Source organism: Molossus molossus, unplaced genomic scaffold, assembly GCF_014108415.1.
Source record: "Molossus molossus isolate mMolMol1 unplaced genomic scaffold, mMolMol1.p scaffold_m16_p_24, whole genome shotgun sequence".
Classification (NCBI taxonomy): Eukaryota; Metazoa; Chordata; class Mammalia; order Chiroptera; family Molossidae; genus Molossus; species Molossus molossus.
Genome location: NW_023425360.1, coordinates 3,054,432 through 3,081,723, shown reverse-complemented (window position 1 = coordinate 3,081,723; position 27,292 = coordinate 3,054,432). Strand labels below are relative to the sequence as shown.

At 41.4% G+C, this 27,292-nt stretch overlaps 1 protein-coding gene across 8 annotated transcripts; it reads right to left on the bottom strand.

Annotated features, from left to right (window-relative positions):
• Nucleotides 1-325: 325 nt before the first annotated feature.
• Nucleotides 326-26,520, bottom strand: SEC11A (SEC11 homolog A, signal peptidase complex subunit). Of its 8 annotated transcripts, XM_036277933.1 has the most exons (8): nucleotides 26,159-26,520; nucleotides 19,775-19,884; nucleotides 13,308-13,457; nucleotides 8,276-8,395; nucleotides 7,725-7,752; nucleotides 1,658-1,714; nucleotides 1,309-1,366; nucleotides 508-840 (listed from the first exon to the last, which is right to left on the bottom strand). In XM_036277933.1, the coding sequence occupies exons 1-7, from the start codon at nucleotides 26,207-26,209 to the stop codon at nucleotides 1,325-1,327; spliced, it is 558 nt and encodes a 185-aa protein (XP_036133826.1). In that variant the 5' UTR covers nucleotides 26,210-26,520; the 3' UTR covers nucleotides 508-840; nucleotides 1,309-1,324. The 8 variants fall into 8 exon arrangements, 7 of the variants coding, with proteins under 7 accessions (XP_036133827.1, XP_036133826.1, XP_036133828.1 ...); XM_036277935.1 differs by lacking the exon at nucleotides 1,658-1,714 and having other exon boundaries at nucleotides 26,159-26,517; XR_004961480.1 differs by lacking the exons at nucleotides 508-840; nucleotides 7,725-7,752 and adding an exon at nucleotides 2,289-2,437 and having other exon boundaries at nucleotides 1,320-1,366.
• Nucleotides 26,521-27,292: the final 772 nt, after the last annotated feature.

Sequence of the window (27,292 nt, the reverse complement as noted above, 5' to 3'; positions counted from 1 at the left end):
GAAAAGGTTAAGAGTCTACAGCAGAGTGAAATTTTCTGGACCCCTCAGCAGCACCAGCTGGGTTCACACACATCTGAGTCACACCCTGGTGAAGAATCAATTTTGTGACTAAGATTTCCTATGAACGTCAATGGCTACTTTGACTTCACAAAAACAAAAAAAAACAACAAACAAACAGTTCGTTTGTTGGCAGGATGAGGACAAACTTCTTAGCTGAAGGACTGTTCACATCGAAGCCTTTAACTCCCCAGGGGACGCTGGGAACCAGCACTGAAAGGCAAATTGCAGAAAGCTTTCCCGACAAACACAAGTCAGGGATAAAGGGTTCAATATGCAAAGTCTTTTATTTAAAATTTGAAACGTTAAGATTCCCGACCACCTCGGCACACCATTCCCATTATAAGGAGGAACGGCGGTGTCCATCTCGGGCAGAGCTCAGTGCTCCTTGACAGGCTCTGTAGGCACTTTAGAAGTGAAGCTTGGCTTCAAAATACAAACACTGGGGGCTTTGGCTCAACCTTTTAATATAAAAAATTCACTGATGTACAAAAATGCGAAAGTGTGACAATGACAACATGAAATCCTGCGTTGGAGTCCATGGAGAGCGAGCAGTGGTGCACGCACACCCGCCCACACAGACTCTGGTGTGGAAACATAAACTAATGCAAACCGGTGCTACCAAGAAGGGCCAGCATGTGTGTGCTCCACTCCACCAATCACAGACCAACAGCTATCGCAAACATCAGTAACAAAAAGTACGGCACCTCCCAGGAACAGCAAGGCAGCTTCTTACTCACGATGAACCAGCACAAATAAACCCAGCAAAAAGAGTACGGCATACTAGAAGAGAAACAGAACCACAGTCAGAGAAGACTCACACGTTCACAAGTCCTCAGACTTAATAAACTGGCCTTTGTGACCAGGATATATTATTCGACTATCCAATTAGTTTTCTCTCTCTTAAGTGTAATCCATTTAGTAGTTTCCAAACTTTAGCAAAAGATCACTTTTTTTTTTTTTTAATCCTCACCCCAGGACATTTTTTCCTTTTTTTTTTTTCTTCAGATAGAGCAGGAGGGAGAGAGAGGAAGAGAGAGAAACATCCACATAAAAGGAACACATTGAGTGACTGCCACCCACACGACCCAACCAGGGCCGGGGACAAACTGCAACCGAGGTACATGCCCTTAGCGGGAACCGAACCCGGGTCTCTCGGGACCGCAGCAGGCCGACGCTCTAACCGCTGGGCAAAACTGGCCAGGGCAAAAAGATCATATTTTTAATGAAACATAAAGTATAGGATCTTACCTTAAATTTAGGATAGTCATTCATGAGGATAGTCACAATCCCAATGTAAGGAACAAATCTAAACAAAGGAATAAACAAAAAATTGATTACCACAGAACTTCCTAAGTAGTTATTATCATTTACTGCACATTCTCAGTATCTTCCACAGAAAAGTAATTTTCAGTTCACAAAGTCCATTTGTATATACTATCGTCCTATTAGATCCTGTCAACAGCCCAATGATAGGGGTTAGCAATATAGCCATTTTATAGATGAGGAAACATGATCATGCCCACTGCACGTGGCTTCTACGCAGCAGAGCGTGTACTGGGTCAGAGGTCTTATTCATCTATTTGGTGACGAATTCTACCTGCTGATTTAGTGCTGGGGGCTGGGTTGTGGCCATAACCTTCAGGGAGCTGTCAATCTAGTTGGGGAGACAAGCAAACACAGCCAGAACATTACTAGTTACTTCATGCAACGTGTCCAAAAAGTGAACGCAAGAGTCCAATTCCAGTACTTCATTAAGATTTCCTCATCCTCTCATTTATTAACCACCTGTGATCTGGCTTTGGCTCTCTTACTCCTGAAACTTTCTAGAACAGTTTAAATCACTATATGCAGCAGTCCAGTCTCAGCTCTCATTTCCCTTTACTTGGCAGCATTGGATTGATAACCACAAACTTGCCCTTGAAACCCTTCTCCTTGGTTCTGTAACACACTACAAATCTATTTCTCCACCCACCTCTTGACGGCTACACCTTTGTGTTTTTCACTAGTTCTTTCTTTCCTGTTGCCCTTAAACTAGGTAAAACCACTTGTTCGGTAATCTCATAGCACCCAACATAGATCCTTTGAAGTCTCCATCACAATTTTAATGGCATATTAGTTGTATAACTAGCTGTATAGTGTCTGTCTCCCCTACTAGACTCTAAGCTCTATAAGGGCAAAAACAATGCCAATCTTGTTACCCACTGTATCCTCAAGGCCAAACATAACACCTTGCACACAGCAGGCATCCAGTAAACACTGCCTGATTTAATGTTTGAATGTCCAGGCCTCTTCTTTCTCTTTCCCTTGGGGATCTCTCGTTTTCTCCCAGGTTTTCAGTTCTCCCCTCAATGCAGAAGGCTCCTCAACAGCATAAGAACTCGGGAAGAAAGAGAAAGTTAGCAGGGTACCCACGATGTGGCAGGAAACTGCCCCGTACATGAGTGGCCTGGGTGATACTGTCCTGGACCCTGTCCTGGAGAAGGGGGGTGGGCTGAAGGAGACACTTTATTTATTTATTTATTTTTTTATCCTCACCCGAGGATACTTTTCCATTTTTTGTACAGATAGAGTGGGAGGGAGAGAGAGGAAGGGAGAGAGAGAGAGAAACATCGACGTGAAGGGACACATCGAGTGGCTGCCACCCGCACGACCAACCAGGGCCGGGGACAAACTGCAACCGAGGTACATGCCCTTAGCGGGAACCGAACCCGGGTCTCTCTGGACCGCAGGCCGACGCTCTAACCGCTGAGCCAAACTGGCCAGGGCTGAAGGAGACACTTTAAAATAGCCCAAATACTTTTATTCTGAACATTCACAACCACTGCACCATGCCAAAGGTGCACCATCAAAGCCTTGGGCAAACTTGAAAAAACAGAAATTTTGTCTTTGGTATATTTCAGTTCCTTTTAAGAACTCCTCTTACTTCCTGTCTCCTGTCTTATCCTGTCCTGCCCCTCTTCCTTTTGGCAGCTTTACTAGACCATCTCTCTCCACCATCCCAAATTCCCATTCCATAAGTTGACATTTCTTAAAACCTAGACCTCCTCTGTCAGAATCACTTATATGGCTTTTAAAAAATGCAGATCACATATTTTCTCCAGATTTACTGAATCGGAGCATCTCTGGAAGGTGGGGCTCAAATGATGTTTCTGCACATTGAAGTGCCAGAAACACTGCTACAGACTGACATGCACAGAGCAGACATGTATGTGGTGGCGAATATTATCCCTTCGCAGGGCCCACACTTTAGTTTCCACCCCTCACGTTGTTTTCTAAGAGCTGAAAACAACGGTCGCTACAGAATGGTACAGCTAAGCCAGGAGTGCAGATAAAGGTTCTCTGTGTTTTTAATACACATATTTTTCTTTTTTTTTTAATCCTCACCTGAGGACATTTTTGCATTTATCTTCATCTTCAGATAGAGCGGGAGGGAGAGAGAGAGAGAAGCATCGATGTGAGAGAGATATATCGAGTGGTTGCCACAGACACACCCCAACTGGGGGGGGGACAAACTGCAACCGAGGTACATGCCCTTAGTGGAAACGAACCCGGGTCTCTCTGGTCTGCAGGCTGACGCTCTAACCTCTGAGCCAAACCCGCCAGGGCAGGCAGCTACTTCTGATGTGACGATCAGCCAGCCAGCAGCCATTCTCATGAGCAGAGACTCTCGCTGTCACCTCCTTACAATGGTATTGATGCTCAAAGAACCACAATCTTTGGCTCTCACTAATCACATAGTCTGCCATGGTGTGTTTGTAGTTATCCATGGACACATCGTTTTTCCCCTAAGATTGTTTTCTCTTTGCCACCATAAGTGAAATGGAAGCACCTTGATCTTTAGGAGTAATATAACCAAACATCAGACAGCATATGACAAGCAGTCCAAAGTCAAACATGATATATAGCACTGTTTCCCTCCATGGACAGAGACAGCAAAGAGTGCACAATACTGCTATCAGTCACCTTCCATTCAAATCAGATGCACTTTTTTCCTACCCTTAGCAGATGAAGTCTGCTAAAGCAGAGTTGGTACTAAGCAGAAGGTTTAATATAAGTAAACCAAATGCTACCCACAAGGCCACCTCCAACACCAGCCTGTGCTACCCTCTAGAAGGCAGAGTGTGAATATATACATGTCCTGAGTGTTCTGGGTCAAGGTGCTGCTGAGGCAGTAGCCTCCGAAGGAAGAAGCACCTGCTGAGGTTGTGGCAGAAAATACTTTTGTCAAATGTTAAAAGGGCTCTATATCTGGGAAGTTTGGACTCCTATAGCTGACTTAATTAAATAGGATAATTGTTTCTGCCCTAAAATAATCTGTTTCAAGTTAAGTAAAGAGCACATATCAAAAGCCTCATCCATAAAACTTATTTCAGCCAACAGAGAGCTCAATTACTCTGTGTTCCTTCCTTATATTTTTATTCCTCTTTTTAATGTCAGGATTCCTCTATTACCTGACCCCATCAGCTTTCATTCCTTTTTCCGGTTGATGTCAACTCTTGTTTGACTAGCAGGCCCTTTTGTGTTTTACAATTCCCTGACTTTAGAAAGAATCGCCCCTATTAAATATTTAGTTGGTTCAGTATTAGTTTCATTTTCTAAAATTGTTTTCATTGCATGTTACAACATGAGTGAATCTTGAAAACATTATTATGCTATGTGAAAGAAGCCAGACATAGAAGATCACAGTGTAAGATTCTGTTTATGTAAAGTGTCCAGAGCAGGCAAACCGTAGAGACAGAAAGCCGATTAGTGGCTGCCAGGGGCTGCAGGGAAAGGGGGTGGGGGAGCGCCTGCAAATGATCCAGTTTTCTTTCTGGGCTGTGGAAATGTCCTGGACTAGATAGTGGTGATGGCTGCGCACACCTTGGGAATATAATAAAACCCAATGAATTGCACTTTAAAATGGTGAATTTTATATCCTAATATATGTAGATTACATCTCAACAGTTTTTTTTTTATCTTGTTTTATTTAGGGCCTCAAGCGTCAGTGCAAAATTTTTTTAGTGTGCAGGCAGCTGTTTGGAAAAAAAAAAGTGTTTTTAATGCCTAAAGACATGTCCCACAGTTACAGAATAATCTGTGAGAAAACTCTATTCTCAAGGTCTGGGTACAGTCTGACTTTGAAATATCAGTTTAGGGCTTTATAAACACAATTTCCACAAAAGGAGGTGATATGCCCTATTAAGTGTCAAGGTAAGCGATGATATAATCAACGGAAAGTGAATTTGTGCAGTTAAGGTCCTGTGCCCTGCTGTTCATGCCCAGATGTTTATACCTCACGGAAACTTACTTCCTTCAGAGAGTACTGGGCTATTATATTTTTTTATTAAAAGCCATAGAAAAGACTGTACCTTTAATGTTGGAATTTTAGAAATAACACCATATATCGTTTAGGTATGGTGATGCATCTTTTACCCAAACAGGGGCCATCGTGAGCAGACAGAGCTGCATTAAACACCTAATGATGAAGATCCAATTAAAGGAATGCTCTGTCAGGCTGGTTGGAATATAAATGAAACACTAAGGCAAAATTTGTCAAAAGCCTTACATGTCATCCAATGATTCCACCTCTAAGAATTTACTGTGAAGAAATGATTCAGCAGAGGTATTGAAATATGTGTAACAAGGATGCTCATCCTAACATTGTTCATAATTTTTAAAAATAAAAAGAATAAAAGCATCCAACAATAGGAGAATATTCAAATAAAAATATAGTCTATCCATACAGCGGAATAGCATACAGCTCTGAAAATGTTGATATGGAGATAAATCTTTTGATTTGCAAAGATACTGATTAACTCTGGGGAATGAAAAAAAGGTTATAAACTGTGACCATTCTTTCCCTACATACAAAATGTGCTTATGTATGTACACACACACACACGTATATTAACAATCTACATCTTTATACATAAAGGCTAAAAAAACATACACCAAAAAGTTAAGTATTTATGAAGAGGGAGCAGAAAAAGAGAAGTGGATTTGCTCTTAGATGAGTGTTATTCTCCTTATGTTACTACATGAATCTGTACATTTCAAATGAAAGTAAAAACAGAAAGACTCAATGAGGCTGATGAGGTTGAATGACCATAACAGCAGCATCCCGGGAACTGAGAGAGATGGGGACAATGATTTCTCAGAAACACTGATGATCTAATTTGAATGATAAAGGTATGTCTGGCTCTGTCATAGAAAATGATGCTCGCTTGAACTGGCGGCATGCACAGAAAAACCCCAGCACTGCAGAAGACAAAAACACGTGGGTGCCTATTCTGATCAGAACTCTCTGGCCCCAAACTGAGCATCTCTCACGCTTAACAGTGGCAGCTTTCACCTAATAACTTGCACTTACTTCTCTATGGAAACCAGGTTCTTCAGTGTGATGGCCTGTTTGCTAGAGCAGTGATTTTCAACCAGTGTGTTGCACGAATTTTTAAAACATGCAATACCTGACTATTTAGTCAGGGGCACTGACCTCTTTTCTCTGACCAGTCAGGGTCGTGCAGGAGGCAACCAACTGATGTGTTTCTCTCACATAGATGTTTCTCTCTCTCCCCCTCCCTTCCTTCTACTTTCTCTTAAAAAAATAAATAAATAAATGGGAAAATATCCTCAGTGAGGATAAACAAACAAACAAACAAAAACCAACAACAGCTCTGGCGGGTTTGGCTCAGCAGTTAGAGCATCGGCCTGCGGTCCCTAGAGACCCGGGTTTAGTTCCTGCTAAGGGCATGTACCTTGGTTGCAGTGTGTCCCTGGCCCTGTGGTTGGTTGTGTGGGTGGCAGGCACTTGATGTGTCCCTTTCATGTCGATGTTTCTCTCTCTCTCTCCCTCCCACTCTACCTGAACAAAAAATGAAAAAATGTCAAGTGAGGATAAAAAAAAATGACAACAGCGTCCTGGCTAGTTTTGCTCAGTGGTTAGAGCATTGGCTCGAGGACCAGAGAAACCCGGGTTCAGTTCCTGCTAAGGGCATGTACCTCAGTTGCAGTTCGTCCCCAGTCCCGGTTGGGGTCGTGCAGGTAGCAACCAGTCGATGTGTCTCTCTCACACTGACATTTCTCTCTCTCTTCCTTCCACTCTGTCTGAATATGAATGCAAAATTGTCCTCGGGTGAGGATAAAAAAAAAAAAAAAATGACAACAGCCAACACAACAGCCATCTGGTGTGAATGAATCAAAATTATATAATTTTTTTTGTTTTAGTAATTAATTCATGTGTGGCATGAGATGGAAAAGGCTGAATATCACTGCGCTAGAGGAATCACTCTGAACCCACACTGTCCGTTCTAGGGCAAAGGAGCAGATGCTCTCACAGTGGTAAGAGCGCCATGTGGCATCTGAACAGTGACAACCAGCAGCTCCCCATTTCAGAACTGTTTTGCCTGCAATTTTGGTGTGATGGGTAAGAAAGTGGGCTCCAGGGTCAGCCAGCCACTTACCATCAGTGTGACCTCAGATTAGCAACCTAACTCGTCTGTGTTTCCTCATCTATAGAATGGAAATATTAGGGTTGTTCTGAGGTTAAAAAAAAGTAATACTTGTAAAGCGCTTAGAATGAATTGTCAGCACATAGTAAGTCCTAATAAATGTCAGTTATTGTTAATACTATTAAAAACATGAAGGTAGTTACAGTCCCATACTTCCTCATACCAATCACTTACAATTCCTGTCCTCCACTGATCTGCTCTCCTGATAAAATCGGAAATAAACAGGCTTAATATAACTTTTAAATTTCATTTGACCTCAATAATTTCAAGACTAGAAATAAAACAGTATGGAATAAATGAATATGATCAAGTTAATTTAGATGAACACTTTAAGTTACTGAGTAAATACTTAAGAAAATAAGTTTCACGAAGCAGGATGAAAACTGCTCTGGCTCCCCAGAGCCCAGCGGCGTACAGACATTAGAGTACACGGACGGGTGCCCAGTAACATCTCTTGCCTGATGAATATTTAAACTGACACTCCATTCATTATCTCATCACTAATATTTGATTCTTTTACTGTCCCCCATTTTCTCCCCTCTAGAGCAGTACATCTGAAGTTTTACATGCATTTTAAGAAGGATATTTTTTCAAAGGATACAAGGTGATCCAGTAGAACTAGGACCCAACCATTATGTTCAATCGTATGTGATCAGACGATACAAAGAGAGGATCGTGTTTACAGAGACATGAAAAACTTAGTAAGTGCTTCTGTCTATACTTACCCCCTTGCTCTCCCCACAACATCTTTTTTCTCTAGCCAATGTTGTCCTTGTTTATAGAGACCTCGGTCATCAACTGCATTATTGTCTCCTTTGGTCAAAAACTTGATATGTCCATTTTGCCTTAAAAGAGGAAGAGAAGCCCATGTCATCAAATACCTTCATGTCATTTAAAGCATAAAATGTGCTCTTGTTAACAAAAATCCCTGTGTAACTGTGGTATTCCAAGATCAAAAATAATTATTTATTTAGCTAAAAGGATGTTTATAGCTGTGTAATTTATAATAAGAAAAAACTGCCCTGGCCAGTTTGGCTCAGCGGTTAGAGTGTCGGCCTGTGGTCCGGAGAGACCCGGGTTCGGTTCCCGCTAAGGGCACGTACTTCGGTTGCAGTTTGTCCCCGGCCCTGGTTGGTCGTGCGGGTGGCAGCCACTCGATGTGTCCCTTCATGTCGATGTTTCTCACTCTCTCTCCCTTCCTCTCTCTCCCTCCTACTCTATCTGTACAAAAAATGGAAAAATATCCTCGGGTAAGGATAAAAAATAAATAAATAAATAAATATAATAAGAAAAAACTGAAAACAAGCTAAAAGTCTAACATTCAGGAGCTGAAATACTAAGCAAGCATTAAGGACGATGCTACAGAAGACTATTTAATGACATCAGAAGATCATACAAACTGTATTAAGTGAAGAAAAGATTACAAAATAGCATGTACAATATAATTTCATTTTATATTACAACAAACCACCTATTTCTTTGAAGTACAAAGAGCAAAGGCACACATTACACTGCCCCACAGGATATAATAGGCAAAATGAAGGTTATGGGAAACTACAGAATGACCCAGTTTTTTTCAACCAATAAGTTGCAGAGAACAAGAAAAGTTGGAAAAGGAATTTACATATTAAATAAGAGACTATAATAGCCATATCAACCAATTGTAACTGAGGACCATATCTGAATCTAGATTCAAACTGTTAAAAAAAAGCTCATTGATTATGTTTCACAGATATTTACTAAAATATTATATATATGACACGACATATTTATGATTGGATTCAAAATACTACAGGCAGGAGAGAGGGAAAGGTGGTAGTATCGGTGGGACAGGACTGACAGAATAATCATTACTGGGACTGGGTGACAGGTACATGGGAGTTCACTGTACTGTTTTGTTTACTTTTATGCATGTTTGAAATTCTCCATATTTAAAAACTAAGCAAAAATAATAGTACCTTACTTAATCAGAAACTTACTGGTTTAATTCTTCTGAAGAACCACGAGGTTTCTAGTAATTTTAAATTTTAATTGAAAGCAAAGTACATTTTATAGTTGATAAAAACTGTCTTAAAATTAATTCAAGTGTGCCTGGGTTAACCACTATACTAGAAAGAAGAAAATTAGCCCCAGACTCCTACTGACTAATATCCACTGAGATGCTAAGCCAGAAACTGGTTCGTCAGACACTAAATCTGCAGATGAAACTAAATTGGGAGGTGTTGCAAACATCAAAAACAGCTAGGTGCAAGCAGTCACGTTAAATATGAGATTGCAACAACAACAACAAATGCAAATATATACAGAGAAAAAGCATCTTCAGCTGACAACTCAGTAAGCAGAAGAATGTCTGACAGATGCTGGGGTAAAAGGGGACAGGTGCTGAGAGGGGCTAGCTGCACGCCTGACAGCCAGGAGCGGCAGGAAGCAAGAGTCAGTTCCAGCAGGAAGATAACAAAAACCACAGAGGCAGAAAAGTAAAATCAAACGGGAGAGGAGGACTGGGAAATGGGAAACTCTCCCAAGAAAGGATGGGAAAGGAAAGAGATGCCACAGGAGACTGGGCTATTCACAAAGACTTGATCTGCCGACCAACCAAACATACACAATTCTGCTCCCTAAAACCCCCCTCCCTGATATAGTCAGGAGAGACCACTTAAGCTATTTGCAAAAGCATAGGTCTCCTTCATCTACTTAAAACTGTAACAAATATTCAGGTGGCACCCTATTAGACCTCACAACTCACAGGCCCAAAATACTGGCTGATGACACATTTGTATCAAAGTTTCCCCTTGCCAGCACAGGGACCAAATATTTAATATTATCTACCTCTAAGGAGTTCAATACACTTACAATTTAATTAAACCATCGTAATACTGTGATGGCAGGAAGGAGGAAATAACCACTTTATAGATGGTTAAAGATAAACCATGTAGTATGTTTATAAAACAAAAAGAGGATTACCCCAAATTTAACATTATCTTTGGGTACTAGGATTACATGTGATTTTGCTTTCTGGATTTTCTAATTTACATAGCATCATGTGTAACAATACACATGTAATAGAATGTTAACAAGATGGAGATACATGAAAAAAGAAAAAGAGCTTTATATAATATTTACACATTTGCAAAGGTGCCTTATAGAATCAGCAGGTGAAGAAGGAAAAGAGGAATAAAGAGAAGAGAGAGCTCAGTTGAACAATTCCTACCTCTAGTCTTCTTAAAGCTCAGAATGATATTGCTTCTGAAAGAAACGAACAACAGTGCAAAAACCAGCCTGAAAACACCCAGGAAAGATTGACTACAAGACTTAATCAATTTTGGTTGTCATTTGGTCCCATATTTAAGAACAAGGCTAATATTAAATCAATGATTATTATAACCAGGTATTTTAGTCTCCTGAAAGAAAGGAGGAAATTGGAAACGTTGGAATATTAATAGCATCTGCTATTCAAACAGTCCTGCAGATCAAAGGCATCCCAAGAGTCAAAAACAAATCACCCAAATCCCCAGATTACACAGTACCACACCTTAAAATATTTAAAATTCTGTTTAAAATTACTTTTAAAACTTAACAAATCTGTAGTTGATAAAACAACTCACTGGATTTCAAAGGATCACACATAAAAATGGGCAATTTCTACTCTACCCAAAGCAGGACCTAGGTTTAAATTGATTTTTTCTCTGATAAACTCAGAGGAAAGTTGGTTCTGCATTGTCCACAACCAGTGCTGAGAACCAATAACCGAAATCCACTTGAAAAATCTGAAAAACGCTACCTGAACCAAATAAACTTTCACAATTCCAAAATAAAAAAGAAGTTATTCCTTCGTAGTCAACAATAGAATGCCATTTAAAAATTATCTCTTTCCCCCCTGGCCAGTTAGGCTCAGCGGTTAGAGCGTCGGCCTGCGGTCCGGAGAGACCCAGGTTCGGTTCCCGCTAAGGGCATGTACCTCGGTTGCAGTTTGTCCCCGGCCCTGGTTGGTTGTGTGGGTGGCAGCCACTCGATGTGTCCCTTTCATGTTGATGTTTCTCTCTCTCTCCCACTCTATCTAAACAAAAAATGGAAAAATGTCCTCGGGTGACGATTTAAAAAAAAAGAATATTTAGAGCTGCCTCATATTCAAGAACCTAAATCACTCCACCATTTCACTTCCCCTATGTGTGTCCTCCATGATAGTTCCTTTTTCCTTCATTTCTTTCTTTCCTTCCCTTCTCAAAGTTTTCCTTAAACCAGAAATACCACAGGCTTGAAGGGAGGGGCTGAGGAATATGTAGTTGGACAGGAAAGCACAGGCTTAGAACTCAGAGATTTCCTAATTCATTTCCCTAAAATTCTTTATATTACAGATAAGGAAACAGAGACTCAGAGAGGTGCTCTAAAGGTTTTACTATGTCCTTTCTAATTCTAAAATGCAAGAATCTATATTTAAAAGAGTAACTTAGATTTCAGAAATTTTCTTTGGAATTTGAAAAAGTTGATAAATTTATTCTTATTTAAAATGTCTGTTAGATTGCCTTAAATTTTTTATTTTTAGGATTAGGGCTTCTTTATCCATTACATCAGAAGATTCTATTTGGGATCAACCTTTATATCATTTGTGAGGTTGGGTTTATGCAACACACACACATACACACAGTATACTGTTCCTGTGGCTTTGTCTGCAATTCAGACAGCTGATATCACAAAAAGTGACAACTGTGTTCATTCATCCCCTCAGAGGCTCAGGGACCACTCCAGAAGGAAGGGGCCATGAGATTGTAAGAACTGATCACGAGGGGTACAGTGTTGGACAAAATGGTTTCTGGTGCTTGTCGTGACTGATGCCATTTTAAGCGAGTTGCTCTAAGTGACCACCAGGCCTGTATCATCTGAAAGGAATATTATTACATAGATAAATAGGCACATTAAGTTGCTTACTGCTTTGAAATTTGCAGGGTTACTAATCTGGTTGGGAACTAAAAAAAACCTACAGGGAGCCCTGGCTGGTTTGGCTCAGCGGTTAGAGCATTGGCCTGCGGTCCAGAGAGACCCGGGTTCGGTTCCCGCTAAGGGCATGTACCTTGGTTGCAGTTTGTCTCCGGCTCTGGTTGGTGGTGCGGGTGGCAGCCACTTGATGTGTCCCTTTCACATCGATGTTTCTCTCTCTCTCTCCCTCCCACTCTATCTGAACAAAAAATGAAAAAATGTCCTCAGGTGAGGATTAAAAAAAAAAATCATAAAAATAAATAAATAAATAAAAAATAAAAAAAGAGAAACCTACAGGGAAATAAATGAATTAATAAATAACGACTTAGTGCCCTGGCCGGTTTGGCTCAGCGGTTAGAGCGTCCGCCTGCGGTCCGGAGAGACCAGGGTTCGGTTCCCGCTAAGGGCATGTACCTCGGTTGCAGTTTGTCCCCAGCCCTGGTTGGTCGTGCGGGTGGCAGCCACTCGATGTGTCCCTTTCACATCGATGTTTCCCTTTCTCTCTCTTCCTCTCTCTCCCTCCCACACTGTCTGTACAAAAAATGGAAAAATGTCCTCGGATGAGGATTAAAATAAATAAATAAATAAATAAATAAATAAATAAATAAATAACGACTTAGTTTTCAAGTGTTCACCAAGCCTTCAAACATTCATAAAAACGAATGGAAGGAGGCCCTAGGAGTTTTCCACCCTTTCCTAACCTTTAGGCTATCAAAATTAAATACTATAAACACCAAAAACATTGAAATATTATAAAACAAAAAAGATATAGTTTGTACATACTTTTCATGAATCTTCAAGACTCGATGAACTATAGGAATCTCTCTTCCTTCTATTCTAAAAACAACAATTTCTCCCACTCGTATGGGATCTTCAACTCGATTCGTTAGGAAGAGAAGATCTCCTCTATGAAACGCAGGTTCCATGCTGCCACTGGGAGGGAAAGAAGAATATAATAGCAAAGAGAAAGTCTGCGATTAAATTTGTTTTCAAAATTAAATATTCAACAAAACAATCAAAAGTATCACCTCTGAAGTATACTCAATACTTTAACAAATAGTGACGACATAAATGTATATTGTTCTGAAAATATGGCTTCCTCAGATTGATGAATTACATTAAAGGTTTCTTTAGTTATTAGCATTCATCGACTAGTTCCATTTCAAGCATTACTATTCAAAGAAGCTTAAATCTTTGAAAAGGGCAATGCTACTAATTCTTTAACCTTTTAAAATTTCAAGTGACAAACAGAAGATTACAGAATGAACTTTATAAACATTGCCCTTATTCTCACTTCATCTGAAAACACTAAACATATTCAAATATTCAAATGAGAACTGGATCATCATCTTCTGCCATTTATAGAGATACAGACCAAGATGACCTTATGATTTCAAGCCATGAAGAAGGAAGAACAGCTCATCAAGTCAAAGAACAGTCAGCTACAGAGATAATGCTTGTGTTATCAATTTATTCATTTTTTAAAAAGAAACAAGAAAGAAAAACAAGGACAAAAGCAGATTTTTGCTTAAGAATTTCAGAAACGAACAAAGGATTCAATTCCATGGTAATTAGTGAGAGCAGACTTCTCACCTCTCACCTGTTCTACCCTATACCAAGCTCTTCAAGATATGTTCACTAATTAATGAACTTTGTCTTTCTATGAAGAAGGCCATCAGTATTAATTTTAGAGACTCAAGTTTTAGTTTTCAATAATAGATTTAGTAAGAAAATGGATAGACAGGGAATAAAAATCAAGACAGGAGTAACAACAAAGTCCAAACACTTCTGTTTGAAGACTCTGGTCATGCTATATAAAGAGACTGAAGCTCAGGGAGGCCTAAAGTTACACATCGAGAAAATAATGAAGGTGAGACTTGAATCAAGGGAGTCCAACAGAAATACACTCTCATGAATGCCAAATTGCCTCTGAGCCACTCTAGAATTTTAACAAATATAGCCAGTCTAGAATTTTAAGCGGGAAGTATCACGATAACATTTGCATTTAAGAACCATCACTTCAGAAGCTATAGAGTATAAATAAGACATTCAAATATTTATTGAACTAATAAGTTAAATGGAACAGATGAGAAAGTAGATTGGGAGACTACTTTGTTCAGGCTATTACTTATAACTGAACACTTGGCAAATATTAAAAGTGTTATTTTAAAAAGTGGACACAGTTTGGGGAAACAGTTAGAACATTGCCCTGAGGACCAAAGGGTCTCAGATTCGATCCTGGGTCGTGTGGGAGGCAACCAATTGACATGTCTCTCTCACATCTCTCTCCCCCATCTTTCTCTCCCCCATCTTTCTCTCCGCCCTCCACTCTCTCTAAAAATCAGTGGGAAAATATCCTCAGGTGAGGACTAACCAAAAAAAAAAAAAAAAAGTGGACACAGGAGAATAAGGAGGAAAATACTGAGAAAAGGATGTATATACAGAATTGTCTCAGTTATGTAAGAAATAATATACGTGAAAAAAGAGACCAAGCTGTTAACAATGAGTATATCCCAAAACTATGGATGACTTAGTTTCACCTAGATTTTTGTGTATGTTTTCAACATTTCATATCATGAAAATATCCTAACTTATTTCCTGATAAATAAAAGCATTTTTTTTTAAGGTCACTACAACAGGCCAGGCAGGAAATGAGAACTTGAAATAGAACAGCAGGGGGACAACTGTACAGGGTGGAACAGAGATTGGGAAAAGAACAAACTTGATGGTCAACTAGATATAACAGAATGACTCCTAGGTTTTTAACACTGGCAACTGAGCAGACGGCAGTCACAGGAAAATGAGGAAAAAGAACAGGTTTATGAAAAAAGATGAATTTCACATTCATTACGTGGAGTTTCAAGTGCCTAGTTAACATGCAGGTGCCGATGGCCAGAGTAGGGTGAAAACGAGAGTCTAGATGCTAGGGAAGAAAGGTAGATGAGAAATAAACAGATTTAAAAATTCAGATATAGATGACAACTAAACACAGGAAAAGTGTACAGTGAGAGGACCATTAAAAAAATAAACTAGCCTGGCCAGTGTGGCTCAGTGGATTAAGCTCATTCCATGGACTAAGAGGTTCCGGTTTGATTCCTGGCAAGGGCACATGCCCAGGTTGCCCGGGTTTCGGGCTTGATCCTCAGTGGAGGGCATGCAGGAGGCGGCCAGTTGATGTTTCTATCTCTCTCCCTCCCTCTCTCTCTTAAAAAAAAGAAAAAAGAAATAACTTGAGGGCCCTGGCTGATTTGGCTCAGCTATTAGAGTGTCGGCCCATGGATTGAAGGGTCTTGGGTTTGATTCTGGTCAAGGGCACATTACTGAGTTGCAGGTTTGATCCCCAGCCCCAGTTGGTTGGGGTTCTGTGGGAAGGCAACTGGTCAATGTGTCTCTCTTACATAGATGCCCCACCCTGCTGCCAATCCTTCTTAAAAAAAAAAAAAAAAATGGAAAAAATATCTTTGGGTGAGGATTAACAAGAAAAGAAAGAAACCAAGATAAACATTTTACTTTATTACTTTTTAATTTTACTTTTATTGATTTTAGAGATAAGAAGGGGAGAGGGAGGGAGGAAGGAAGAGGAAGAGAAGGGAGAGGGAGGGGGTGGAAGAGGGAGAGGGAGAGGGAGAGAGAGAGAGAGAAAGAGAAATACTGATTTTGTTGTTCTCCTCATTTATACATTTATTGGTTGGTTCTTTCTGGATGTGCCCTGACCAGGGATCAAACTCACCACCATGCCATATCAGGACCATGCTCTAATCAATTGAACTACAAGGCCAGGGGAAACTTTTTAACATTAAATAAATTATGCCTGGCCAGTACTCAGTGGTTGAGCATTGACCCATGCACCAGGAGGTCATCAGTTTAGTTACTGGTGAGGGCACAAGCCCTGGTTATGGGCCAAATCCCCAGTGGGGTGGGGCATGCAGGAGACAGCCGATTGATGTTATCTTCTCATCGATATTTCTCTCTCTCCCTCTCCCTGTCTAAAATCAATAAAGAAAAAAAAAATTTTTAAACAACAGATCTAGTCTCTTTTCATTTTTTTTCTTTATTCCACATTAGCAATCAGAAAAGTTTACTATATAACCTAGCTACCAAATAACTTAACCCAGAACTTTTTTTTGTTTGCTAATCCTCACCCAAGGATATTTTTCCATTTATTTTTATTTTTATTATTATTATTATTATTATTTTTAACCCTCACCTGAGGACATTTTTTTATTTTTTGTTCAGGTAGAGTGGGAGAGAGAGAGGAAGAGAGAGAGAGAGAGAAACATGGACGTGAAAGAGACACATCGAGTGGCTGCCACCCACATGACCCAACCAGGGCCGGGGACAAACTGCAACCGAGGTACATGCCCTTAGCAGGAACCAAACCTGGGTCTCTCGGGACCACAGGCTGACGCTCTATCCACTGAGCCAAACCGGCCAGGGCTTTCCATTAATTTTTAGATAAGAGTGGAAGTGGAGGGAGAGAGAAAAACATCAATGACACGTCAACTGATTGCCTCCCAAAACACCCCAACCTGGGGCCAGGTTCCAATCAGCAACCCAGTTATGTGCCCTTGACCTGGAATCAAACCCAAGACCCTTTGGTCCACAGGCCAATGCTCTATCTAATTGCTGAGCCAAACCTGCCAGCACTATCCAACCATGTTTAAGTTCCAACTGATAATACAAATTTTCCAGCTATAGTAAAAGTGGACTGTTTCAGCCCTGGCCGGTTTGGCTCAGTGGTTGGAGCGTAGGTCTGCGGACCAGTGTCCCGGGTTTGGTTTCCGCTAGGGGCACGTACCAAAAAAAAAAAAAAAAAAAAAAGTGGACTATTTCAGAACCACCACTGAGCAATCCCCTATTAGCTCCAGCATCTTGGGTTTAAAGATCATCAGATTGTCCTTAGAGGTCTCCACTGAAGGACACTCAATCTGAAGTAATCCCAGAAGACTCTCCACAGGAAGCCTCCCTGGGCCCAGTCTCTACAACTCTTCCCCAAAGAGCCAATTAGTGTGGCTTCCCCTCTGTCAGTGTTTGAAAACTTCACCAATTGAAGCTCTCCACTGAATCAAAGACTGTGTGGGAACTTAGGGCCACATAATCTTAGAATTGGAAAGGTCTGACATCGTCTAGGTCTAGCCTTCATTTCATAGATGAAACTATGTTCAATGAATAAGTGACTTGCCCAAGGTTGTAGTTAGACAATGAGAGACATCCAAGGCTCTATACTCCAAGACCAGTATATTAAGTGCTTTCCCAGCTAATAAAATCCATACATTTCTGTGGATCTCTAAAATTACAGGTGCATTTGATTATTTACTTTTAATCCTTATCCGAGAATATTTTTCTATTTATCTTCACATAGAGTGGGAGGGAGGGAGAGAAACATCAATGTGAGAGGGACACAATGACTGGTTTCCTCCCGCAGGACCTGGACCAGGGCCGGGGACAAACTGCAACTAAGGTATGTGCCCTTGACCGGAATCGACCCCGATTCTTTGGTCCGCAGGCCAACATTGAGCCAAAGTGGCCAGGGCTGATTATTAATAAAAACAGAACTAAGGCAGGAGTAAAACACTGGAGACCCAGTGCTTCCAACCACTTGTTTCTAGAAGTATATTCTATACAACAATGAAGGAGTCAAATTCATCTTGTTGAGAGTAATGTGTATTAACCAGACTCTCAATAACGTTAATGATGTGGTTTATTTTATGCTTATACTCCATTATCTCCAGAAGAGACTTGAGAGAGCTTATGTAAGTAAGCCCAAAATAAGGTAGAACTATAATGATTCAATTAAGTAACTAAGTGGTAATTCTCCAAAAATGAGTAAGTTAGATTTTTAAAGCACTAACAGTAGGCATATTAAGGAGGGAAAGGAAGTACAGTGGAGAAAAAATTCAGTACTATTTGTCACTTTTTAAAAAATTTATTTATTTATTTATTTTTAATCCTCACCCAAGGATATTTTTCCATTTATCTTTTAGATAGAGTAGGAGGGAGGGAGAGAGAGAGACACTGAAGTGAGAGAGACACATCAACTGGTTGCCTCCCGCATGACCCTGACTAGGGCCAGGGTTGAACCGCAACCGAGGTACATGCCCTTGGCTGGAATCGAACCCGGGTCTCACTGGTCCACAGGCGAACGCTCTAACCACTGAACAAAACCGGCCAGGGCCTATTTGCCACTTTAAACAAAATTTTTTTTCTTTACTAATTTTAGAGAGAGAGGAAGGAAGAGAGAGAAATAGAAACATCGATTGGCTGCCTCCTGCAGGCCCCCCTCCCTGGGGATCGGGCCCACAACCTGGGCATGTGCCCTGACCGGGAATCGAACCAGTGACTTCTTGGTGCATGGGTCGATGCTCAACCACTGAGCCACTCCAGCCAGGCTTATTTGTCACTTTATTTTTTTTATATTTTTTGGTACGTGCCCCTAGCAGGAACCGATCCCAGGACTCTGGTCCGCAGGCCGACGCTCCAACCGCTGAGCCAAACCAGCCAGGGCTATTTGTCACTTTAAAGATGGCATTAGTATATTCAAAATTCCTGCCCTGGCCGGTTAGGCTCAACGGTTAGAGCACTGGCCTGCGGTCCAGAGAGACCCAGGTTCAGTCCCGTACCTCGGTTGCAGTTTGTCCTGGCCCTGGTTGGTCGTGCGGGTGGCAGCACGATGTGTCCCTTTCACATCGATGTTTCTCTCTCTCTCTCTCTCTCTCTTCTTCTCTCTCCCTCCCACTCTATCTGAACAAAAAATGGAAAAATGTCCTCTGGTGAGGATGAAAAAAAAAAATTTCCTGAAGTCTATTTAGAAGTGATATTTAAAGGTCAGCAGGAAACATGGAAGTAATTAGTGATGCTTTTGTACTGACACTGGGAACATTCTGCAGAAAAACTCTTACTTTGGGGTTGGTATACAATCTAGCACACTAACAACTAAATACCAGCCCTGATGTATCAAAGTGAAGAACAAGAAGACAGAACAACTTCAGGAAAATAAAGTACATTGAAACACTTAAGAGATGAGTGGAAAATAAAGCTCACATAGTTAATGTCTTGTCTTTGGGTCTGAATGTAAAGTGTCTAACATGTTGAGAATTTTTCACAATTGAGAAATAGTTACTAATTTTCTTCCAGGCCCTCTTCTGGGAAGGAGTAGTTTCTAGAGGAATGATACAACAATTATTCAGTATCTCAATATTTCTCTCAAGCAATGCCACCAAATTCCATGCCTTGAAAAGAAAAGTTATTACCTGAGCACCACTACAATTGGACTTTCACTTCCAGTTATGACCATTAACCCCTTCCAGATCATTAGTGCTGAGGAGACAATCATTCCAAAATTTAGGACTTGATAATAAAGCTGTAAGAATAAAGGAGAAGAGATTAGAGGTATGATTATCCCCACCCAGGAGAGCAACTGAGTAGTATCAATTTAAAAGTTTCGAGTAACACCATTAGGGCAGCTGAAGTTCTGAGAGTCTTTAAACTTCTGTAATTGACAGTAATTTTAAATGCTGTCATTTAATAGGCCATAATCTTAAAGTTATTTACTGCTCATTTATCTATTATAGTTATCAAATATACCAATTATATTTCTATTCTTGTAAAAGATATCTGATGTTCAGCATATAGGATATTTTCATAGAAGTCTGAATTCCAGCAATTTTTAAGCAAAGACAGAAGTGACCATGGAAGCAAGTGTGTCAGAACTATAAAATAGCAGTTGGCCTAAGCCTTATCTGAGGACCTCAAACTAACAGACTCTTAACCCACAACCACAATTCCCTTGCTTTCTAACTCACAGCAGAAGAGATCAAAAGCTAGAGTATTGGAGGCAGACACACTGACAGCAGCTAGACATAAAACTGATGGCACTGGAAAAATTGAAGCACATTCAGAATAGACACTGTTATTATGTCCCCATAAAGTCACTGCTTGTCCAGTGAGAATCTTAAATGATAATGACAACAACAACAACAACAAAAATCCTGAATAATATTAATAACAGGCATAATATCAAACAGGCATAATATCAAAAACAGTAAGACAAGTTTCATTTTTGAAAATCTGTTAAACTGTTTTAAAATCTGACAAATGAAAACATCAATACAACACAGGTACAATAGCTTCATTCATAATCGCCTCAAATTGGAAAAATAAATAAATATCCATCAACAGATGAATACATAAACTGCAATATTTCCATATAGTAGGCCACTATTCAGGAAGAGAAAAGAACTACTGACACACACCATAAATGAATCTCAAAAATATGCTGTTTAGGCCAAGCTGGAGTAACAGAGACCAAATTTACCTCCCTGTCTAAAATAAGTAACACTGGACAAAATACATGACACAAAGGTTGACAAACACTGCATATGTGACTGCATCCAAGTAGCACAGGACTGTGTTTACTTAGAAAGGCGAAACAGAGAAAGTGAGCCTTATCTATGACTGCCCCAACTTTCAGACTGGAGAGTTTCTAGAATAAGGGCAAAGGGGAAATGCAGACAGAGCCAGGAGTCTTGACTTTAGAATAAAGAACTGGGAGTTTGCGGAGGCAAAGGTAGCTAGAGACCACTGGGCAGGATGGAAATGAGAGCTACACAAAAGTCTGCAGAGGGTCTCTACTCAAGTCCTCAGCAGAGACAATCAGCACATGCATGTGAGGGAATTACCAAAGATGGAAAAGAATCATATAAAAGGAGCAGATGAAATAATTCTCAAAGCTCATATGGGACAAGAATAGCTTGAGTTCTTGAAATAACAGCAGACTCCCTGAAAGTATTAAAAAAAAACTATTAAGCTAAAATTCTATACCCTGAGAAATTTCTTTCAAAAGTGAAGGCAAGCCCTGGCCAGTTTGGCTCAGCGGTTAGAGCATCGGCCTGCGGTCCAGAGAGACCCGGGTTCGGTTCCTGCTAGGAGTGCGTACCTTGGTTGCAGTTTGTCCCCGTCCCTGGTTGGTCGTGCAGGTGGCAGCCACTTGATGTGTCTCTTTCACGTCAATGTTTCTCTCTCTCTCTCTCTCTCTCTCTCTCTCTCTCTCTCTCTCTCTACCTTTTTCTTCCTCCCACTCTACCTGAACAAAAAATGGAAAATATCCTCAGGTGAGGATAAAAAAAAAAAAAAAGAAGGTAAGTTCTGAATGGCTATGGTTCAGTTGGTTAGGCATCATTCTGTATACCACAAGGTTGCAGGTTTGATTCCTGGTCAGGGCAGGTGCCCAAGCTACAGGCTCAGATGGCATTCACTGGTGGATTCTACCAAGCATTTTATGGGGAAAAAAAAATCACAACAATTCTACAACAACTCTTCCAGAAAATTGCAGAAGAGGGAATACTTCCCAACTCATTTTATGAGGCTAGCATTACTGATACCCAAACCAGACAAAGATGTTATAAGAAAACTACACAATAGTATCATGGATACAGATATAAAAATTATTTGCAACATGTTAGCAAATCAGATCTGACAATATCTACATCATGAACAAGTAGGACTTACTGCAGGATAAAAAGTTGGAGACTTCAATGTCCCTTTCTCAATAGTTGATAGAGCACACAAAATCAGCAAGGATATGGAAAACTTGAATACCATCAACTAAACATCTACAGAACATTCCACTCAACACAGCAAAATATACGTATTTTCTTTTCAAATACACAGGAAACATTCTTCAGAGACCAGGCTCTAAACAAATAAAAAAGGACCTCAACTTTTAAAAGACTATAATCATAAAAACTATGTTCCCCAACCTTAGTGGGATTAAATTAGAAATAAGCACCAGTCCATTGGGCAAGGCAGAGAGGGCTGGGGAAAAGGCTGGCTGACATCTACAGAACAAGTAATTTCGTCCATCTGATTATTAAGACACTGCTTTGGCTGAGGTAATTGTCTCGTGAGCACTTGTATGGGACACAAACATCTTCACATTTTATGTACCTGCTTGGAGAGCTCCATCCACATACCTTTCCCCAAATTTCTTGTCTCCAACTTTCCAATGAAGTCCCTGACCATCCAGCAAACTCTAGTCACTCTTAAATCAGTGTAAATCCACACCCATGTCCATCTGTCTTACATTTCCCTTCATCACAATCCTTTATGGTCAACCCTGAATGGGGATGTAATGTTCAGCTGTTTACTTTCAGTTGGTGCTAGGTGGTTCATATAGAATCTTCTACAACTAGGTCCAAAGTCTTCCTTGGTTGGTTGGTCATAGGGACTCCCCATGAGGTGGTGGGTGGAGGGTGAGAGTGGAAGCAATGTAGCATGAGTAGGAGCCATGAGTATCTGGATCACTTACTCATACAACTTGTGTCTTCAGGACCTGCTTGAGTCCAGTCTTGTGTGTACCACCTCCACTTAGCTTATAGTGTAATTTGCCATGCATAGTTGTGGGATTGAGGGTGGAGGGGGTTGCTTTTGAAATTTTGTTTGGATACTCAAATTTACCCATCTTTTTTTCAAGGCTTCTGGATTTCAAGTCAGTTTAAAAGACCTCCCTCACTCCAAGGCCTTTTTTCCTCTGTTTTTTAAATTATGTTTTTTTGGTGTTCTTCTTTTAAAACATTGTTATTAAGATATTTCTAAAATTCACCCATTGTAAATACAAGATTCATGGTTTTTAGTAAATTTATAGAGTTGTGCAACCATCACCACCATCCAGGTTTACAACATTTCCATCATCCCAAATAGATCCTCTGTGCACTTGTACAGTCAAAACTTGTTGCCCTAGCCAGTTTGGCTCAGCAGTGGAGGGTCGGCCTGCAGACTGGAGAGCCTTGGGTTCAATTCCTTGTCAGGGGCACATGCCTGGGTTGCAGGTTCAATCCCTGGCCCCAGTTGGGGTATATGGGAAGCAACCTGTCAATGTGTCTCTCACATTGATGTTTCTCTCTCCCTCTCTTTCTTTCTCTCTCCCTCCTTCCCTTCCACTCTCTCTAGAAATCAATGAAATAACGTATCCTTGGGTGAGGATTAACAGCCCCAGGCAATCACTGCTTTCTGTCCCTTGATTTGTCTTTGCTGGACAGTTCATATAAATGGAATCATATAAAATGTAGTCTTTTGCAGTTGGCTGCTTTCATTTAGCATAATTTTTTAATTCTGGTAAAATGCATAACAAAATGTATCTGAACCATTTTTTAAAATATTTTTTCTCTATTGATTTTAGAGAGAGAGGAAGGAAAAGGGGAAAGAGAGAGAGAAACATGGATGAACAAGAACATCATTTGGCTGCCTCCTGCATGCCCCCTACTGGGGATCGGGCCCACAACCTGAGCATGTACCCTGACCAGGAATCGAACCTGCGACCTCCTGGTGCATGGATCAATGCTCAACCAGTGAGCCACACCTGCCAGGCCTATCTGAACCATTTTTTAACTGTAAAGTTCAGTAGTATTAAGTACATTCACACTGTTATGCAACCAATCTTCAGGACTCTTTTCATCTGGCAAAATTAAAACTCTGTACCTGTTAAAAACTCCCATTCTCCCCTCCATCCAGCCCTGGCAATCACCATTTTACTTTCTGTCTCTATAAATTTATCTTTTATTCCCGGTCAGGGCACATGCCTGGGTTGTGGGCCCAATCCCCAGTGGAGGGTGTGGAGGGGGCAGCTGATCAATGTTCTCTCTCATCGATGTTTCTATCTCTTTCTCTCTCTAAAATCAACTTAAAATAAAAACCACAAAGGTAATAAGTATTCTAAATTCACGAGTTCCTAATCGTTTTACTACATTTTATTATTATCTATTTTCCTTGATATTATTATTTTTCCAATTACCCATAAGGTGGAAATTACAGTTGCATGCTACCATATCTCTTTTTAATTCCACATTCAGTGATGTCGTGTTAGTAGTTTGAAATTAGCCCTGTTGGGAGTATTTACACCATAGAAACAGGCAAATTCTAAAAATCAGGACTTCACGGATTAAGAAAAGTTTCAGAAAAAAAAACAGTGATCTGTGACTTCAGTAATGGAGCCACACTCCAAAAATTTTAGAGAAGTAAAAACAAAATCTATAGTTTCCTTCTTTTCATGTGATGAGCTCTCAGTATCTTTAGTCACTGTCAATTCTTTTTCCCAGAATGTACAGGTATTCCAATGCTATCCGATTCCTCCCATTTCCTCCTCACAACCTCTGGAAGGTTGTCCATTTAATTTATATATTTAGAGAGAGAAGAAGGAAAGAGCGAGAGAGAGAGAGAGAGAGACATCCATCGCTGCCTCCTGCACACACCCCATGAGGGATCAATCCCTCAACCCAGGCATGTGCCCTGACCAGGAATGGAACCTGGATCTGTCAATCCAAAGGACGATGCTCAATCCACTGAGCCATTTTCTTAATCTGCATAATGGGAATAGCATTACCTACCTCACAGGTATATAATGCACTTTACACATAGCAAAACAGCCTTAACTATTTCCTACACATTTATGCTCCTTGAAGGGAGTCTGTTTTATCTGCCTTTGCATTTCTCTCATTGTATTTAGCATAAGGTGCAATAAATAGGAGGCCCAAATAAGTATTTCCTCAGAGAAATGTCTGTGGTACCTAGAAATTCAGATGTGGATGGAAAAGACAACACTATACAACAAGGGAGAATCTAAAGTATTATCTTAAAAATAAATATTTTGTGTAATTTGAAAATAATTATCAATTATGACTGAAGGAATTAAGAAACATGTCCAAGAGAAGATGACACTGAGCTAGCTCAAGTCTGAAGAGGGCTAAGAGGAGGTTGCATATCTACTTCCCTAAACGGTATATATAAATAGTGAAATATACAAGTCCAAGGGGAAAACCTTTAATAGTGACATCAGGATAATTCTTCATAGCAAAATACTGTCAAAAGGTCCGAGACAAGCAAAACTAGGCTCTACAGACAGACACACTTGGTGCAGAAGATAAAAAGGAACCTTTCCTAATGACTAAATAATCACAACAGCATTCCCAGTACCATATGGCATACAATCTGGAAGTTCAAGGCAGAGTAAGATTTAAGGACAAGATCAGGACATCTAAATTTCAAGATCCCCGTGCCCCTAACACTGGGCGGTATACTCGAGGATTCTGAAGGCTGCCACCGTAATGCTAACTTGACTCGACAAGTATAGTAACTGTTCCAACTCCAGGTCAAACGTGGTCCAGGGAAAAGTCAGTGAAGCCCGCTGGGGCCCAACTGTCCTGGAAGGGTTGCGACTGGCTAAAGGCAGCAAAACGGCTTTTGTGGGGCCTACCACCGCCTTTCCGAGCATCCGGGCAGCAGTGAACTGCTCAATCTAGTCTCGGGACTACATCGGGAGCCGCTGCGATTGGAGAAACCCTGAATTTGCCGCCTTACCAAGTCTAAAACAAGGAGCAACCCCAGCTCCCACTTCCAAGGCGCCTCCGGTTTCCATTCGCTCCTCTGCCTCACGGGGAGGAATGGCAGGCTCCGCATCAGCTAGGGACCAGAAATCACCGGAGGCGGACAAAGCGACCTCTGGCCTCAGACTCCACAAAGAGAGCGTCCAAGCGTCAGACCCGCTCAGGCCCACACAGGGGCCCAGAGGCCCGCAGGACCCTGCAGGGGCAGCGTCGAAGGGACAAGGGGAGCCCGGGGAAACGGTGGGCGGCCAACCTCACCTGCCGTTTGTTCATCCGCCGCACATCGTCCAAAAAATCTAGAGACAGCATGGTGGGCCAGCGAGGACGACACCGGCAGAAGCGAGGCACGATGTGACCGGCGAGCGGAACGACTGACACCGGGCTGAGCTCGCTCTGGACGGGACCCCGCGGCGCCCCGACTTCCGCTTCCGGGGCGGCAACCGGCGCGGCCCGCCCCTAGGCTACGAAAAGTGGACAAAGGTACTCGCGACCTTCCAGATCCAGCCTCCCGGCCCGGCCTCGCTGTAAGAGGGCTCTCCCGCCCCGGACCTCGCCGGCTGAGAACCGACCGGAGCCCACTTCCGTGCTCAGCCCCACGGCCCTTCACGGAGGCGTCGACCCGGGGTTAGAGAGGAGGCCTCTCTGTAACTTCCGGAAGGCGGGCGCTCGTGCAAGGCTGGCCAATCGGGAGTCGCGTCTCCGGCGTCTGAGGCAGAACTGGTCCCTGAGTGGCCAGCGCGGTGAAGCCCCCGCCGCGAATGTGGGTGTGGCATTAAGTGCGTCGCCCAGCCTTGCGGTCTCAAGTGGGGCGGGTCTCCGGAAAACTGACAGCCGAGATGGGTTCAGCAAGTGCTTTTCCCGTAAAGGTGGAGGAAGCGAAAGACTTTGAAAGCACTACCTGAATCTTTCAAGTTTATGAAACTCTTGGTTGGAGAGAAAATAACCCTGTATCATTAGAAAGCAACCAAACCCTGTAACAGTGTGATGAGAAATCCAGTGGTGCGGGCTATCAGGAAGCCCCTTTCTCCCTGAACTTGACCTCGCTAAAGGTATCTGCCTGCCTCCTTGAACTCTACCTCCTGCACCTTGGTGTGACCCTTCTCTCGCTGCCTCCTGTCACGCTAGAGTACAAACAGCCTTTGCTTTGACTTAGCTGAAGCTCCTAACGGGCATCTAGGTCTAGGACAAGAAGGACCAGAGCTGGTCTCTTGCTATTCTTTCCATCTTTTTTTTCAAAATGCTGTTTGCCTCACATTGGGGCACAAGACCCTTCTTTCTTACCCTTTTACCCCCAGGCTCTTACAGGAAATAAACACTCAAATAAGTTGTCAAATGAATGGATGGAAATCTTAAAAACCAAGAAGATGCATGAAGCCAGACTCTAACCTCTCT